The 18,769-nt window shown below is 28.3% G+C and overlaps 1 protein-coding gene across 1 annotated transcript; it reads left to right on the top strand.

Annotated features, from left to right (window-relative positions):
* Positions 1-13,387: 13,387 nt before the first annotated feature.
* Positions 13,388-15,972, top strand: LOC109819285 (protein NLP2). Its single transcript, XM_020384970.3, has 3 exons — positions 13,388-13,779; positions 13,863-15,263; positions 15,350-15,972. The coding sequence occupies exons 2-3, from the start codon at positions 13,880-13,882 to the stop codon at positions 15,904-15,906; spliced, it is 1,941 nt and encodes a 646-aa protein (XP_020240559.1). The 5' UTR covers positions 13,388-13,779; positions 13,863-13,879; the 3' UTR covers positions 15,907-15,972.
* Positions 15,973-18,769: the final 2,797 nt, after the last annotated feature.

Below are 18,769 nucleotides of genomic sequence, written 5' to 3'. Positions count from 1 at the left end.
TATAATTATTATAAAATTATATATATATATTATATTATATTATATATATTAACGTACAAAGTATACATATATAATTTGTTTTATAATTACTATATTATTTATTGTTTTAATAAATTAATTTAAATTTAATTAAATATTTTGCAATTTTTAATCCAATGAAAACAATTAAATAAAATTTATTTTAATTTAAAATATTTTTTGATGAATAATTAAACAAAAAGTGTAATTTTTTTAATAAATAATTAGATTAAAAGTATTTTTAAAATTTTATAAAGATTATTATTTAGTGATGTTAAATTAACATAATAGGTGATAATATAATACTTGTAATTTTAAGGAATAAAAATGTAATTTAATTATATATTTTAACATATGATAGGTTAATAGTACAATACTTACATCTTTTATGAAAGGAAAATGTTATTTACATTAGTATTATTAAGTTAAATAAACTAAATTATATATTTTAACATAAAAGGGAAGAACAATGATGTACTTTTATCTCTCAAAAGAAGATAACGTAATTTATTCTTTCAATTTTTATAAAATATAAATTTTATTTTTCATTTTTTGACTGTGTTAAAAATTGTAAGAATATGTGCTTCTTGTTATTGAATAATGAAAACTTAAAAGAGTATTTGAGAAAAAATATTATCTTTCGTGTCTTAAACTCTCTAATTATCATTTATCAAATGTATTAGTATTAATGGATAAATTTAATATTTTCACGTGTCTCGTAAAAATTTAATAATAAATAAAAATGTAAAATTAATATATTATGATTTTATTTTATAAACTCAATAAGATCAACTAACATAATTACTTATATTAATTTGTTTCATTTGATTAAAAATTTCATATAATAAGTAGCGAAAGGAGCAATATATAATAATTGTAATTGGATGATAAAAAAAACTTTTTACATTATTAATATATATATATATATATATATATATATTCTCAAGAAACATTATGTGAGAGATTAAAAAAATGTGTTTAATATTACTTAATTTTAAAAAAAAAAGTCAAGAAAAATCATTGCAATTTATTTATTTATTCCTATAATAATCAAGAAAATACTTGTGCTACTATTTGTTTGGGCTTCGGGTCACTGGTTTTCCTGATCATTGAAAGGCACCTTAGCATTAAATTTTACAGCAATTCAAGAAAGTGACTCGCATGAAATTATTCTTTGTTTAATTATTTTGGGGTGAGTTGTGACTTGTGAGTGGGAGCCGGAAAGGCACGAACTTTGCGAATTCAATTTTTAAATATCCTTCATTTTCTGAATATTCTATCAACAGTATTATTCATACTCTTTCCCCCATCAATATCAAACATCAATCATTATGATTATTATATATTCTTACGAACTTCGACTAATATAAGGTTACCCTTTTATTGTCAAAAAAACAAAAGGTTACCCTTTTCAGTTACTATAATAATAATAATACTTTTAAAAGTAAAATTGGTTGCATCACACTTTCCTCTTAAATTATGATTGATAGATGTTTTACGAGTACATATTATTATTATTATTATTTTACCAAAGATATATTCTAATTTAGAAATTGTTTTTTAGATTTGTTTTTGTGAATATTATTTTAAGATATAAAAATTATGAAAGTAAAAAAAAAAAATTGTTTCTTAATAACAAATTTTTTCTCCAAACACATGGTTAAAAAATTTGAATACTTAATAATATATTCTTTATCCTAGGTTGTCGGTCAAGTAACATTTATAAAAGAAATGTTACACTAAGGTAGTTCAAAACAATATTGTCATCTTCTAAAATGTCTCTCAAAATGTACTCATCCTCTGGCCTAATCGTACCTTACTTTCAAATCAAATATAATCATCACAGTCCAATGACAAGGAAACATGTTAAGATAAGTTAGGATTACCAAAGAAATAATATTGTACAAGTATTAAATTAACTATACAACAACTTAAACAAGTCAACATTCAATAGCCACTTAAGGTAACAATTTTAACAACATAGCGACATTATCAACTTATCACACAACTACACGACTTTTCAACTTACAACACAATCATGCAACTTATCACCTCTCAACATAGCATATGAACCACATAATACAACAACTATGTGCGTCATCATGCATTCAACCGAGAGATCTCTTATAATACAAGTGAATAATCTAAGTGATTTGACCTTACTTAGCCAACTTAACAATGCGATCTTTTGGGCTTGTTAGATCAATAAAAAAGTTGGATAAAAATCCACAAGACAACATGATTTCTCGAATTTTCCCACTTAAACTAGAAAAGTCCAATATTTCTATTAGGGTATAACAACTTGCGTGTGAGCCAACTACAATTTTAACATGCATAACTAAGTCTTTTATGGGATTAGCCCACTAGCTACCCCCCAAATATTGTGCCCCTTCCAATACTTAGTTAAGGATTATGGCCCTTAACCTTGTTCCTTACTCGATTTGGTCAATTTGTACACGTATAACTCAAATCATTGCCCTTATGACTCTAAATTGGTCGTTTTATAATCAATATAACTTGATCTGACTCCTATATTATTTTTATATTTGTCACTTTATACATGTATGACTCGACCTAATCCCCATATGACATCAACTAAGGTCCTAGAAGAGACTTAACATTTCACTTCAAAAGTTAACTTCTTAAGAAGAACTTTCAACAACTAGGCTCGTAAAGCACCACAACATCATATCCTCGTAATAAGATATTCAACTTTTTAAAACAACTATCTCCTCTAATCCTAAGTCAATCAACACAATTCAAATACATACTTTAACCATTTTCAACACAGACACCTCAACACTACACAACATATAAGTCTGTATTTGAACATTTAATAATGTATAGCTTTCAATAGTGTAAGTATCAATATACATCATCCTAGAATAATGTATAAAGTACTAGAATCATGCAATAACTTAGATCATGTGAGCAATCTAATCTACTAACACATGTTCAATACTTAGTCAATAAAACAACAAGTTTTTCATCTAATATCTCACTCCCATTGCCATTCTTCTTACCCATGCCTGGTGTCAAAATACCTACGCCTAGCGTGAATAAGGCAAAGACCCTTTTTGTTAATCGCACTTGGCATAACGAAACCTATGCCCGACCTCAGTTTAGGCAGAAAGCCTTTGTTTAACTCACGCCTGACATCACAACACTAGCACTTTATGTTGTCTAAGCAAAGAGCTTTTGTCTTGATCACGCCTGGAACCACTCAACTAGGGCTTGACATAACAAAGTCAGAGAGCTCTAAGGGCATCCATGCTCAACACCATTCAGCTTGCACCTAGTGTGACCAAGTTAAAGAGTTATCCTCTAACTCATGCCTAGGGTCACCAATCTTGTGCATGACAATAATGAGGTAGATAGCCTTTGGTCTATATATATTATGTTCGACACCTTGAAATTGTGTCTGATGCGATGTTGATTTTTACACTTGGCAAAATCACGAATTTGGATCCCTTCACTTGAAAATCAGAAGATAACAACATGCAATGATAAAATAAAAAAAAACAAAAAAAAAACTACATCTACTCATCATAAGCAATTCATTTCTAGCTAGAAACACAACATGCAACCCACAATTGTCTAAAATCATCAGATTCACCTTAATATGCTTCAAGAACTCCAAAACTCACAACATAAGAATTTATTCTCAATTGTTGACACTACCACAAATTTAGTGAAAATCAAGCAACATATAACTCCATAACTCATCAGAAATTCAAGTTCTAACTTCTCTTATATATGATACGCAAGATATATCTAATTTATAATATATATATATATATAATGTTATTTTTTTGTTTTTCCCCCCACAAAATCAAGAGGCGTCTGAATATTTTATAGGTCTATAATGAAATTTTGCTTGATTCTAGGTTTGGTTGACTCTAGCCACATATACTTTAATTTCAATGCGTTAATCCTGTTGAATTGGTTCTCAATTCATTTTTCAAATATTTTTTTTCTTCTCTTTATCTTACAATTTTTATATTATTTTTTAATTCGTTAAATTTTGAAAGAAGATTCGCTGGCCGACCTACTTGTTTAAAGGGATGTCTTTCCTCCGTTCACTAATTAGTAATTACTGTACATGCGTAAGCGATCCACCATGACAAAAAGTATACTTAGTTAAAAATAAATCATTTTAATAATTAATAATGCCAATAATCGAGTAATATTGTTAATTAATTATATAAAAATATGTACTAGAGTGGAAGCAAATTTAAGAAAGAATTATAATATGTTTTAAATATTTGTAAATTTAATTTAATTTCTCATAAATTATAAATTATTTTTTAAATCTCAATGTACAAATCACTATGATGAATCTAGTGGCGAGGAACTGAAATAATACATGCAAAATCTTAACTTTAAATTTTGTTATTATAATTATAATTTTTCTAAATAAAAAAAAATCATCACTTACACACAGTAAGAAAACTATAATTTGCACTACTAGAAAAGTGTTATTTTTTGCAAATTTTCTTGCAAAAAAATATTCGTAGAAAGTTTTTACAAGTTTTTCTGCAAAAAAATATTTGCAGAAATTTTTTGCGAATTTTCCAGTAAAAAAATATTCGCAGAAATTTTTTGCGAATTTTCCTGCAAAAAATAATTTACAGATATTTCTTACAAATTTTGCTACAATTTTAATAATCATGGAAAAAAAATTTCCATGGTAAAAATTTGCAGAAAATATTGTAAGAATTTTATTTTGTTTCTTGTAAATTTTCTTGCAAAAATAAATTCGCAAGTAATGTTTACTAAATGGTAAAAAAATTTTGCAGGTAACTTTTCCTACGGATTTTCCTGCAAATTTTAATTCGCAGGAAAAATAAAAAATATATTTAAATTGATAAGTTTAATATTTTAAAAAATCTTCAAGTCCCACATCGATTGAAAATAAGACAATTAAAGAATATACAAGTTGGAGTAACACTTACCTTACAAGTTGAATTGTATGGTTGAGTGTTAGACTTATAATCTACAATCTTAGAATTTAAAAGATTATGTATGAGACATGAAAATAAAAGATTATGAATTCTTAAAATATAGAATTTATAGTAATTTTTTAATTTTTTTGTAAAAAATATTTCTGCAGAATTTCTTGCGAAAAAATTCGCAGGAAACTTTCCTGCAAATTTTTTTCGCAAGAAATTTCGCAGGAAAATTTCCTGCGAATTTTAAAATTCGCAAAAATATATTATCCACGAAGGTATTACCTGCAAATAAAATTTCGCAGAAAAATTTGCAGGAACAACGTTTCCTGCAAATTTTTATGAAAAATTCGTAGGAAAAGTCGCAAGTAATAAGAGAAATTCTAGTAGTGTTGGGAACAATATTTTAGGATAAATAATATATTTCTAGATAAGAATAAATTTTTTAGATGATAATAGTAGTTAACACTTTACGCTATCACTTGTTTCTTATAAAAAGGACTAAAAAATATATTATTCAATGAGAGTAATTTTAAGGTTTCATTTATTTTTAAATTTAATTTTAAGATATATATATATATATATATATATATATATATATAAAATATCAATAGTATAAAATAATTTTATATTACAAAATAATTTATCATTATAAATCTAAATTGTGTAAAATATCTTATATAGAAAAAATCACCATTTTCTTCTAAATTATTTATTGTAATAAGAATCGAAAGGAGCATTTATTACAAATTTTAGTTACCACAATTAACATTTAGGTACATTTGGTAATGAAATGAGATAGAACGAAACAAAATAGAATAATAATATATTTATACTTTGTTTGGTAACAACAAAATAGAACGAAATCATGTGTTCTATTCTTTGTTTGGTTCTTATTGATAAGAACAGAATACATGTTTAATTACATACATATCTCTATCATGTTTAATGTTTGGTTGAGTATAAAAAACTAAATAGAATAGAATAAAAGATTTTTTCACATTTGCTATTTTATGACTATTATTATATAATATTCTTAAAATTTATTAATATATTAGTATTTATTTTATAAAATATTTTATAATTATTTTCTAAATACATGAATATGAAATATTTGATAAAATATAATTTATAAAATATAATTAACTTAAATATATTGTTATTACTAAATAAAAAAGTTTCAAATAAAAAATAATATTAAAAATTTTATATAATTACTATCATTGTTTCAAATAAAAAATAATATTACATCTCCTCGTGCAAATCTTTAATGTGACTATTATGTTCTAAGGATATTTCTTGATTTTTTTTTCTTCACAAATGCAAGAATGTTAATGTACATTCTCCAACAATAAAAGAAGGTCAAAACGTGAAAATGTTCCATCCAATGCTTATACTGAAAAACTAAAATAAAATTAGACAACAAATCCAATAGCCACACAAACCAAATTTACTATAAAAAAAAAAACTAAATTACTTGTTGATATATATATATATATATATATATATATATATATATATGACAACGTTGATTTGATTTGAATGGGTCCAACATTCTCTCTATTAGCAAACAATGGTAATTCAAATGCTTAATAATTTATATGATACAAATAGCAAAGCACAGAAATTTCAATGATGCAAATAGCACGACAAAAAAGAAACAAAAACTTGCTTTTTCCTTATATGTAGTGGGAGGAATGAACAGTGCAAGGAGAGAGAAAAAGAGAAGCGAGTAGTGTCGGGCGAAAAAAGATTGCGACACTGGTTTTATTTTTTAATTGAGTGTGTGGTGAAAGAGTTATAAAGACAAAGAGGTAACTTTTTCATTAAAAAATGTTTAATAAAAGAGTTAATCACCTATACATTGCTAATGTAAATTTTTTTTACACTGGCAACCAATTATATCTTTTAATTGTACCATGTCACTGTAAACACATTTACTTTTTATAGTGACATGATACAGTTAAAAGATATAATTGATTGCCAGTGTAAAAAAACTTCACACTGGCAGCGTATAGGTGATTAACTCTTAATAAAATGTCCTGTCCTGTTTCGGTTGGTTCCACCTTTTTTAGGAAACAAAAGCGTTCTACTATTTTAATCATGTGTCCCATTATGTTCTCCCTTTTAATTTCATCAAATAGAAAACCAAACTCATATGTCCCGTCCCGTTCTAACGTATATTCCAAATGCAATCTTATACATAAACACTAACAAGTAGTCTTAAGTTTGAGTTTCTAGTATATAGCACACACAAACTAACATACTATTATGTCCATTCTTATAAATAAGATTCAAATACATAATTCACCAAAATTGATAAAAGTAATTAATATAATTGGTGACAATAAATTTATCTTATTTTTATAATTTTTTAAAACTATTATTGTTACTAATTTTTTCTTAATTAATACTCCTATTTCTCTTAACCAATTAGATTATATAGACAATACTACTTCTTTCTCCCAGTTAATATTGCTCTCTCATAAACAATTAAAATGTATATCTTTTAAAAATTTATAGTTAATGTATTTCACTAAATTAAGAGAACATGTCTTAATTAGGAGTGTTTTAGTCTAAAAATAATAATATATTAAACAATGTGGATTAAGAAGATGTTAGAGCATCTGCAATGGGGGTTGCTTATAAGCAACCCCTGTGTCACATCACTGCCAAATCAGCTCTAACTCACTTTATGAGTTGTTTAAATTTTAGCAGAGTTACTTGTAGAAGCAACTCTGCTAAAATTTAAGCAATTCATAAAGTGGATCAGAACTGATTTGGCAGTGATGTGGCACAGAGGTTACTTATAAACAACCCCCTGGAGATGCTCTAATATATTGATATTTTGAGTAAATATATTATTAGTCAAAATATTTATTGACTTTATCAATGACTAATTAATTGTATAAAAAGACTGAATTTAGTTTTACTCAACTAATAACTTTCAAAAATTAATATTTTAATTAAAATATTATTTAATTATCTCTTTCTAATATTTTTTTATTATTATTTATAACTAATATTTTAATGTATATAATACATAAGATAAATATTTATGTTATATAATTAAAATATATAATATAAAATATTTTAAAATATATTAATATATTATAGTTAAAATTCATAATAAATAAATACCTATGAGCAACAAATGTACGTTGTCATTTAAAAAGTGATTTCTCAAAGTTTAGTTACTGATAATTGGGTTATTTAGTTACATTTTTACACTTTCCGATAATATTTCATTACATGAATTTATTACAACTCTTTGTATGATTTTATCAGGTCAGTCTAAGAGTAAAGTCAATAAAATTTTCGCTTTAGATTCTCTAAAAAAATATATTTTATATTAATATTTATGTAATGTTTTTTTTATAAGATTTCATAATTTAAAAATTATTTCAATATTTTTAAAATTTTATTTAAAAAATTCATCTCTAAAAAATATATAAATATAATTATTCTTTTCAATACCTATCTCTAAAGTATTTTTATTATTTTATCAAAAATATTATTATTAATTTAAAAAAACTTTTAAAATTTACTTTAAATCTAATTATATATTGGTTCGATCATGTAAATTATATACCCAAATTATAAATTATTTCAAAATTATGTGATATATTATTAATATACATCAAAGTTAATATAATATATTTTTAAAATGAAAATAAGAATATTTTAATTATTATTTGACTTTTATAAATATAAAATAATTAATCAAGCTAGTATGTATTTATTCAACAATATCACATTGATCAAAATTATCATAGAATACATGAATACAAAATTATTAAAAGATAAAAAAATTATAAATTTTATAATGGACATTTATGTATGGAATGTGTGTATCTTAGCCTTTTAGAAGAAGTAAAATTGACATCCATTATTAATGTTAAATTGCTTTTCTTTCGTTCTTTATTTTATTTTATTTTATGATGATTTGTATTCTTAATGTTATATTCAATCCTTATCGGAGGCAAATATGTCTGTATTGAATAATAACCGAGTACTTCTTTGTAAGGATGACGAATATATATGTTTGAAAAATAAACGTGTTTTAAGGTTATATAAAAAATAATTTTAATATAGTTAATGTTAAATAACTAAGTACACTTAAAATATATTTAAATTAATATTAATTATGAATTTATATTTAAATATATATTTTCTATTAGAAAAGGTATGTCCTTCTTCCCAAATTTTTAGTCATTTAAAATCGGTGTACATTAGTATCTTTTTACAACACTAATGTACATTATGAGTTAAAATATATTTAATAGATATAAATTTTGACTAAAAAGTTGTATAAAAATGTTACAATTGGTTAAATCATTTTGCTCTAGTTATACTAGTTAAGATCGAGGATTGAATTTAACATATTCCTTGTGTTTTATATTTTCATGTGAATTTGTACTATAGATATACAGTAAATGACATGTAATCTCACCAAAAATCCTCAAAGATTGATAGTTAATTTTGATTTTGTATGGAATCGTATTTTACTCTGATCTAAACCTTTTGCTATAAAAAAAACATTAGACTATAAAATTCGTATTTAATATTTAATTATTTCAACTTTGTTATATTTTTTATTTCTTATAAAAAAAAGTATGCAATTGATGGCGAAAATGTATATTAAATATATATAAGATTGATAAAACTATATTAATTATATTTTAAAATTATAAAATATCAATTATTTTGAGAAAAAAAATATTTGGGATTAATTAATTTTGTAACGATAAAACGTAGCTTTCACAGTAACATTGAACGAATTAATGCGAGGTAATAAGTATCCCCCCATTGGTTGAAAAGTAATTTTAAACTCTATTGTCTAGCTGTGTCTTGTTGGTAAGGTGACCCATTTCATGCCAGATGTCAGAATTATAAATCCTTCTCCATATATGATTTTTAAATATTAATTATATATATAAATATATTTTCTTAATTTTATTTTTTAAAACCTAAACAAGAACACTCAAGTGATAAGCAATTTTTTTAAAGTTCATTAGTTAAAATTTATTCACAACGTCAACAGTTCAAGCTAGTAGCAATAAAGGTACTCGTAGGTGGAGTGGAGACGGGAGACAAACTCAATATTTCGAATGGCTAGAAATTAATTTTTCATTTATATTAAATGGACACTGCAAACTACTTAATTTACATTTTCATTAGTTATTAAAATTAAAAAAGTTAATGATGAAGATCATACTATATTATAAGTTGTATAGTTAAGGTATTTTGAATCTAACTATCATGTAAAGTGACAAGAGAATAAAGGTGAATATACAATATATGATTTAATGCGCCGACACTACAAGAAATGTTACATATAGTGACATACAAAAAGTGTCACTATAGGTATAATATATGTAGGTATATGTCTATTTGACATATAGTTACACACAATTTTAGTGTTGATTTTGAATGAGATTTAACAATATATTTTGTGTGTCACTATAGTCTATACCTACACTTTTTAATAATATACTAACATACATTGTAGTTATTGTGTGGGTAAAAATAATTTTTAATGACATGTATAGTGTCATTATAAGGTGTGTGTCACTATATGACAATTTTGTTGTAGTGACAGAAAAAGAAAAATCTTCTTATTACGAATGTTGAAATCTTATTTCATTAGAATTATCGCGCATGAAATATTGCCTATTTTAATACTCGTTAAGGTTAAGGGAAAAGAGTGATCTAAGTTTTTTTTTCTAGCATAAATGTTTCGATCATAAGTCTATTAGTATTGTTAGGATCGACAACTTAAGAAGTTAAGGAGAGAAAATGTTTATAAATTACCATTAGTCTTGATTCTTAAACGATATAAGACTTTAAGATATATCAAAATAAGCTTCTCAATTGAGGATAAGGGACAAAAATAACCTAAGCCCTTCCTATAGCGCCAATGTTTCGACCATACTTGTATTGTCCGCATTGGTGTTCGTTGGATTATCATGATTTTGTCATTGAAAATGTGCCTCGGTGGGTTAAAGAAGGAGTATGCTTATAAACTACCCTTATCCTTGATTTATAATTGATATGAAACTTTTAGACATATCAGAACAAGTCTTCCAATTGAGGTTGGCGTAAGCCCTTCCTCTAGTGCTAATGTTCGACTATAAATCTATTGACATCATTAGGGTCATTACATCTGAAGTATTGTTCATTTTGACATTCGTTGAACTATCACGATTTTATCTTTAAAAAAGTACCTCAATGAGTTAAGGGTGTTTATAAACAACCCTCAATCTTTATTCCTAAGCAATATGAGACTTTTAGACATATTGGAACATGCCTATAGTTAGGACCAATGTTTTGACTGTAAGTTCGAGACAAAGGAGTAAGAGTAGCCTAAGTCCTTCCTCTAGAACTAATGTTTCGATCGTAAGTCTGTTGGTATCGTTAAGGTCATCACATTTGAGATATTGTCTATTTTGACGCTCGTTGAATCGTAACAATTTTGTCATTGAAAAGACGTCTTGATGGGTTAAGGAGAGAAAGTGTTCATAAACTACCCTTAGTCTTAATTACTAAGTAATGTAAGACTTTTAGTCATACTGAAACAATTTTTTAACATTGTATTTGGTGGGGTGATTTAACAGAGAATAGAGAGAAAGGAAAAGGATTAACATGATTTAAAAACATGTGTTTCATAGAAGAAATTTGCTAAAAATCATGATGAACTTAGCTATTATGATGACATGTTATATGTTATTTGTGTAAAAGAGGTCACCATAATTAACTATAGTAAGATGCTATTGCATTATGTGTCATGTCATTGATTTGTATCTAAGGGTTCGTAACCAATTGTGCTGGAATTATAATTCATTATGGTCATTATTATAAGTTACTAGTTTGTGTATTAAAAGTCACCATAATCAACTATAATTTATTATGTGACATATTGTTTATAGTTCATTCTAATGTATTATAGTTGATGAATAATCAATTATGTAGCTAGTACAAAAGGATCAATACAACATAACTGATTATACTACAAAATTATATATAAAAAAATAATACAATTCAAATACTACACTTAAACATAGAAAAAGGATAAAATAGTATTTGTTTATATTATTTATTTTTTACACAAATTCTAACTATAAAATACAATTTTTTTCTCTATTTCTCATATAATTCCACTCAATTAAATAATTAAAATTTTTATTTTATTTCTTATAAAATCATTTCTGATTTATTTTCTCTGTCAATTTCTTTCCCTCCCCTCCCAAACAAAACATAAAAGTCATATGAGATGTGTGATATATCTTTTACAAACCCTAAATCCTTAATAAACGGATTCCGTAGTAGGGTATTAATACCTAAGTATGAGTCGAGAGATAGATGCGTTAAAAAAAAGGAAGAAGAAAGTACAGTGATTATCATCTAGTTTCGCGGAAATGCATTTCGTCAATTAATTCACCAATGAAACAGAGAAGAATCTTTTTCAATTTTCACGTCCTCAACTTGGATGTTAGAATATATTATCACCTTTTTTAAGAAAAAAAAAATAGTCCAAGAATTCCGAATGGACGAATCAAGGTTAACTAGTCGCTGAATATTGTTGCGATCCACTTGTATTGGTAAATTGAATAAATTAATATGAATATAGATACTGTAGTAGAAACGTGGATTTCGCCGATGTCGTGCCCCTTTACGCAATAGTTTGGTATAGGATTGCCATGTGGCGCACAGAGAGGTATTCCGCATGAGGTCTCCTCCTACTCTACTCCTCTCTCTTCATACTTGATATTCTTTTTGTTTTGTTTTGGTCACAAGTCATAACTTGTATCTATATTCTCTGCTCTAGATTCCTCATCGTAATGATCTCCCACTATTATACAGCCGGTTATGCATAGGTATAATTAATTATAGATGCAAATTACAAAACGGGTGCCATCGTTACTGGGCTCAACAGACATCCCCAACACTCCCATTACTTTTTTATAATAAAATAACCTTACTAATTGTTTCTTTTATAACTATAATATTTATATTAAGCATTTATTTAAAGAAGACACACACCATCCCTATATCTATTAATTTAATATCGAGTGGCAAAATAAATAAAAAAAATCTTTGATTTGATTTTGTGTAAGATTTTAAATTAGATTTAAGTAATACCATTTGAAAGGAGTAATAATAAAAATGAAATAAGATGCTTAACCCAGGAGAAATTATGACTTAATGAATAAAAGAAATGTAAACATGTCCTTAATTATTTAAGAGTAAAAACTTAAATTTATAACATACTAATAATATAGTTTTTTATTAAAAAAAATAATTTTAATTAACTTATAGAAATAATAAAATGGAATTTTTATTTTGAATTTGTTGAAAATATGTAATTATAATAAAATATTGAATAGATTTTAATTAAAAATAGTTAGTTTTAAAAATTGTGAAACAAAGATATATAGTTTTGTATGTCTCTTTCTGTGTTTCTTTCAGTCCCCCACTGATTTGAATTGATCTTTCTATGTTGCTTTCAGCATGAGAAGTAGTTGATGGGTTAAAATTTTGCGGTGTTGTTTGTAATAGAGGTAGCAGCTAATAGCATATACCAGTGTACTGTAGAGTACATGAATATATATATAAAAAAAAATAGTAAATACCGGCGAGTGGGCACGCTGGGAGTGAGGGGCCCCACTGAAATAGAAGAAAGGTTTCCTTTTGTGGCGATTATATAAGAGAGTTGTGGATGGGTGGCATGTTGAGTTGAGATAATAATTTTCTCACGTATCACTTTTCTACATACATAGCTCACAGTCACAGCTTTGGTTTGTTTCCGAGAGTAAGTGTGTTTTAATTAATTTTGTGTGTGAACTTTGTGTGGGTAATTAATGGTATACTTATGTGTTTGTTGTAAAATTATAGGATTGATATCAGTGGGCATGGGATACGATGCGTATGCGTTTGGGGAAGTGGGAGAAGAAGATATGATTGAGGAGCTGCTGGTAGAAGGTTGCTGGGTGGAAAGGAGTGGGAAGAGATGGTGGATTAATCCGAATCCTGGGTCGGTGAAAGAGAGAGTGGTGGTTGCGGTGGGGTACCTGAGAGAATACAGGAAGAACGGGAATGAGGTGATGCAGATATGGGTTCCGGAAAGGGGAGGGGGAGGGGGAGGGGGAGGGGTTGGGCCAGGGCCAGATGAGTCGGTCTGGGGTGGTTATCCGATGAACATGAACATGAACATGAACATGAACATGAACATGAACATGAACATGAACATGAACATGAACATGAACATGATGAACCGAAGCATAAGGGTTGGGTTTTTGAGATGGGAGGAAGGGGTTCCTTATGGTTATGAAGAGGGCCCAGGATGGATGGGCCTTCCGGTGTTGGAAAGAGGGAGTGGGAAGTGTCTGGGAGTGCTCCACATTGAGTATGAGTATGAAGGTGGTGTGGAGGGAGCAGTGAATGAGGTGGTGGAGGTGTTGACGTGTGTGTGCAAGGCGCAGAATCTGCCTTTGGCACTCACATGGGCTCCTTGCACCCAAGCCAAGTGCGGCTACGGCCACTCCCACTCCAATTACGTCTCCACTGTCGACAGAGCGTGTTTCGTCGGAGATGCGCACTTGTTGCCCTTCCATGAGGTCTGCTCCGACCATCACCTTTTGCGGGGACAGGGAATCGTTGGAACGGCCTTCACCACTGCCAAGCCCTGTTTCGCCACTGACATCACCGCCTTCACCAACGATGAATACCCTTTGGCTCACCATGCCTCCGTGCTGGGCCTCCACGCTGCCGTCGCTATTCCTCTGCGGAGCGTCTCCACGGACTTTGTGGTGGAGTTGTTCCTTCCCAAGGACTGCCTCCTGAGGGAGCACCAGAACCACTTGCTCAACTCCTTGTCCCTCCTCCTTCAGCAAGCTTGCCGGAGCCTCCATGTTGTGACGGAGGATGAGTTGTCGTTCCCATTCCCGCAGGTTGTAGAAGAACAGTCGTGGATCGCGAACATGATGGAGGCCCAGGCCCAGAAGGGGAAAGGTGTGTGCGTGTCTTTGGAATACCTTGAACTGGAAGAGCCCATGGAGGAGTTCAAAGTGACAAGCAACTGCAACTGGGACAAGACTCCCAGTTATGTAGAGGAGCAGCAGGTGTTTTCTGATTTTATTGCACAAGACTCCCAAACTCACACTCACACCTTCAGTGCCCGCCGTGGCAGAAAGTCCGGTGAGAAGAGACGAACCAAGGCGGAGAAGACTATCAGCTTGCCAGTTCTAAGACAGTACTTCGCAGGAAGCCTGAAAGATGCGGCAAAGAGCATTGGCGGTGAGAACTGAGAAGCATGTTAATGTTATTAGATAATTATTTTCAACTCTCTCATTCATTGATCATTATATTAATCGTTGATGCAGTGTGTCCCACAACTCTGAAAAGAATATGCAGACAGCATGGCATAACGAGGTGGCCTTCGAGGAAAATAAAGAAGGTAGGGCACTCTTTGAAGAAGCTTCAGCTTGTGATTGATTCGGTGCAGGGTGCGGAGGGTTCCATACAGATCGGCTCCTTCTATTCCAGTTTTCCAGAGTTGAGCTCTGCTGCTCCTTGTGAGTCGAAAAACAAGAATATTAATAACTCGTTGCATGGGCATGCAGAAAGCCCTGTTGGCGTTGCAGTTGCATTGAGAGTGAAGGCGACTTTTGCGGATGAGAAAATCCGATTCAGCTTGCAACAGGTGTGGGGGTTCGCAGAGTTGCAGGTGGAGATAGCAAGGCGTTTCAATCTAAACGAGATGAGGAGTGTGGTTCTAAAGTATTTGGATGATGAAGGGGAGTGGGTGGTCTTAGCTTGCGATGCTGATCTTGAGGAGTGTAAAGACTTGCATACAGCGTCTCACAACCGCACAATTAGACTCGCCCTATTTCAAGCTTCACCTCCCAATACTTTCCCCTATCCTAGCCCTTCAACCTAGCTACGCCTCTTTCTCTTTCTTACTACATATATATCATCTATCACATCTCAACCATTTTATTATTTATATCTATTTCTCCTTTCCCACTTCAAATGCTAACAATAACACAACCCATTATAATTGCATATAAAGAAATCCATAATATCACATTTTCGCTCCTAATTACCTCACATATAACATATTCAACCTTCTCCATCAATAAACTCTAAATTTAGATATGCTGAAAAATTGCAAAAAAATTATAAAAAAAAAACTAGTTAACAAATAACAGAGAGCAAGACTTGCAATTCTTCCAAACATAAGGCAAGGTTACTCATCCCACTAATAGAATGAAAAATTGGTTCCTTGCACTTTTTCTCTTATTCTGGTCCAAGAACTTTGTTTCATATCCTAGAACATCTTTTCAATGCAAAAACTTGCATTTTTAAAGATACATTGATTTCTATGCAATCACAATGATCACAAGATAGAACACTGAATCCATAATGAAATCTTCTACAACTTACTACCTTTTATGATTCCAATATGTTGTAGAAAGTGTCCAATACTATTTAATTACAAATTAGAGTATAAATCCCATTGACAATAACATTTTTGTCATACATGATACAAAAAATAAGCATCAAATAATAGATGCCGTTGTCTCAAAATTCAAACCACAAAATAAACAGGCAAAATCAACATCTTCTATTAAAACTCTAAACCCTAAACAATTCATCATGGATAATATGCTTTACAACATCAAACTTAATTCATTAGATAATAAATTAATTAATATAGTTATTGAAATTGTATTGTTAAACTCGAGTAATTAGCTAGTAAATTTGAAATGATTTGAATTTGAATCAAAATATAATTTTTTTAGTGAACTGTAAATTTAAGTTATCAAATTTATACCGCATACTAATAGAGTGGATGTAAAATATGAAACACGTCATAAATTGCACGGTTAACTTCATTGGCTACTTTGTTAGAACATATTTTATAATAAAAAATTTTAAGCGTGAAAATAAGTAAAGACAAGTAAAATTTGTTTAGTCTTATGTTATGTTTGGCCAGCTTTTATATTTCACTTAAAAATAAAAATTAAATTAAAGCTAAAAATAAGAACTTAAAAAAAAGTTGATTTTAAATTTCAATTTAAAAATTCCTTCTAAGGTATAAGTTATTTAATATTTAAAAAACCTTCAAATTTAAATTAAATAAGTTATCTCATCCAATGGAAAATTATATTTATAAAATAAAAATATCATGTAAAAATATTTTAACAACAACAACAATAATAATAATAAGAAATAAATAAATAAATAAAAATATTGCAAAAGATATATTTAATTTTTTTAAAATATAAAAAAATGACTTAACTAATAAAAATTTAATGATATGAAAATAATATATAATATTAATTAAGAAAATTTTAATTTTATGATAAATGGTACAATATTTAAATCATCATATATTGTTCAATAAATTTTTTAAAGAAACAAATAATGTTTATGTCAAATTTAATAATATTAAATTACATTACAAAATATTAAAAAGTATTATATATGTCAAAATACTCAATAAAGTAATACACACTTCACGCAGTTATACATAATATATATTATTTTTTTTCAAGAGACAAAAGAGCTAACAAGAGTTGAGTAGGGATGGTAAAAATACTCGCACTCACAGGTATTTGCGGGTAAAATTCGCTACGAATAATAAATGAATAGCCTAATTGGGTACCCGCGGATAATGAGGACGGATAATTTTTTACCCATTTATAAATGGGGCGGGGGCGGGTATGATGATATCCATACCCGCGGATACCTGTTTAATAATATTTCTTAAATATCCTAATTATCATTGTACCACAAAATCCTAAAACTACACTTTCTCATCTTATTTTCCTACAAAAGTGAGGTTGATAAAGTTACCAACATGTGTTAAGCATGTTATAGAATTATGTTAGATGTAATTTGATTAATTTTCTAGCTTTGATTGGATCAATAAAATTTATATATTTTAAGTTGTTTAATTTTGTTTGGAATTATGAGATTAAATTATTGTAGCTTTGTGATGAGACTTTAACTTACTTGTGAGATTAATGTACTTTAAGTTATTGATTATCTTGCAATTTTGTTATTATTTCAACAAAATTAATGTTAAATACACGTTTAAAATTAACACTAAAATTTTATTTTTAATATTTCAATGATATTAAATATAAACTTAAAATTATTTATAATATGATTTTTTTTTAATTTCTTAAAAAATTATAAATATTCATGGATATCCGTGAGTATTTAAGAAATTCATGGATACCCGCGCGGATATGAGGTGGATATGTGGTCAATTTTCATCCGGCGGGGCGGGGGCGGGTTTACTACTGCCCGCCCCCATGGGCCCCATTGTCATCCCTAGAGTTGAGTACTAAAAAAAAAAAATTTGCTTAAGTTACTTGAGTTAGCTTTTTCAAAAACTTATTTTTATTATTTCTTCACAAATAATAAACTACTTATTTTCTTCAAAAAAAATTTATAAATTATTTGACCCAACTTTCACTTATAAGTAAAAAATTTAAATTACAAATGAACTTAGCTGAACAGACTCTAAATGTTAGGATTAAGAAAGTTGACACAACTAAATTAAAATTATTCCAAAAACTTTTTTTAATATATATATATATATATATATAAAAGTTAATCACTCATACATTGTCAGTGTAAAGAGATTTTATACTAGCAACTAATCGTGTCTTTCAAAAGTGTTATCATTCGCTTATATAATTAAATAAAAATAAAATAAAATAATTTAAAAGATAAAGAAAACTGGACGCTTGCTATTCTCATTTGACAGTTGACACCCCTTTCTTCCT

Source organism: Cajanus cajan, chromosome 9 (genome assembly GCF_000230855.2).
Source record: "Cajanus cajan strain Asha chromosome 9, NIPB_CcT2T_4, whole genome shotgun sequence".
In the NCBI taxonomy this organism is placed as follows: domain Eukaryota; kingdom Viridiplantae; phylum Streptophyta; class Magnoliopsida; order Fabales; family Fabaceae; genus Cajanus; species Cajanus cajan.
Note: the sequence above shows the minus strand (reverse complement) of the source record. Positions and strands in the feature narration are given on the sequence as shown.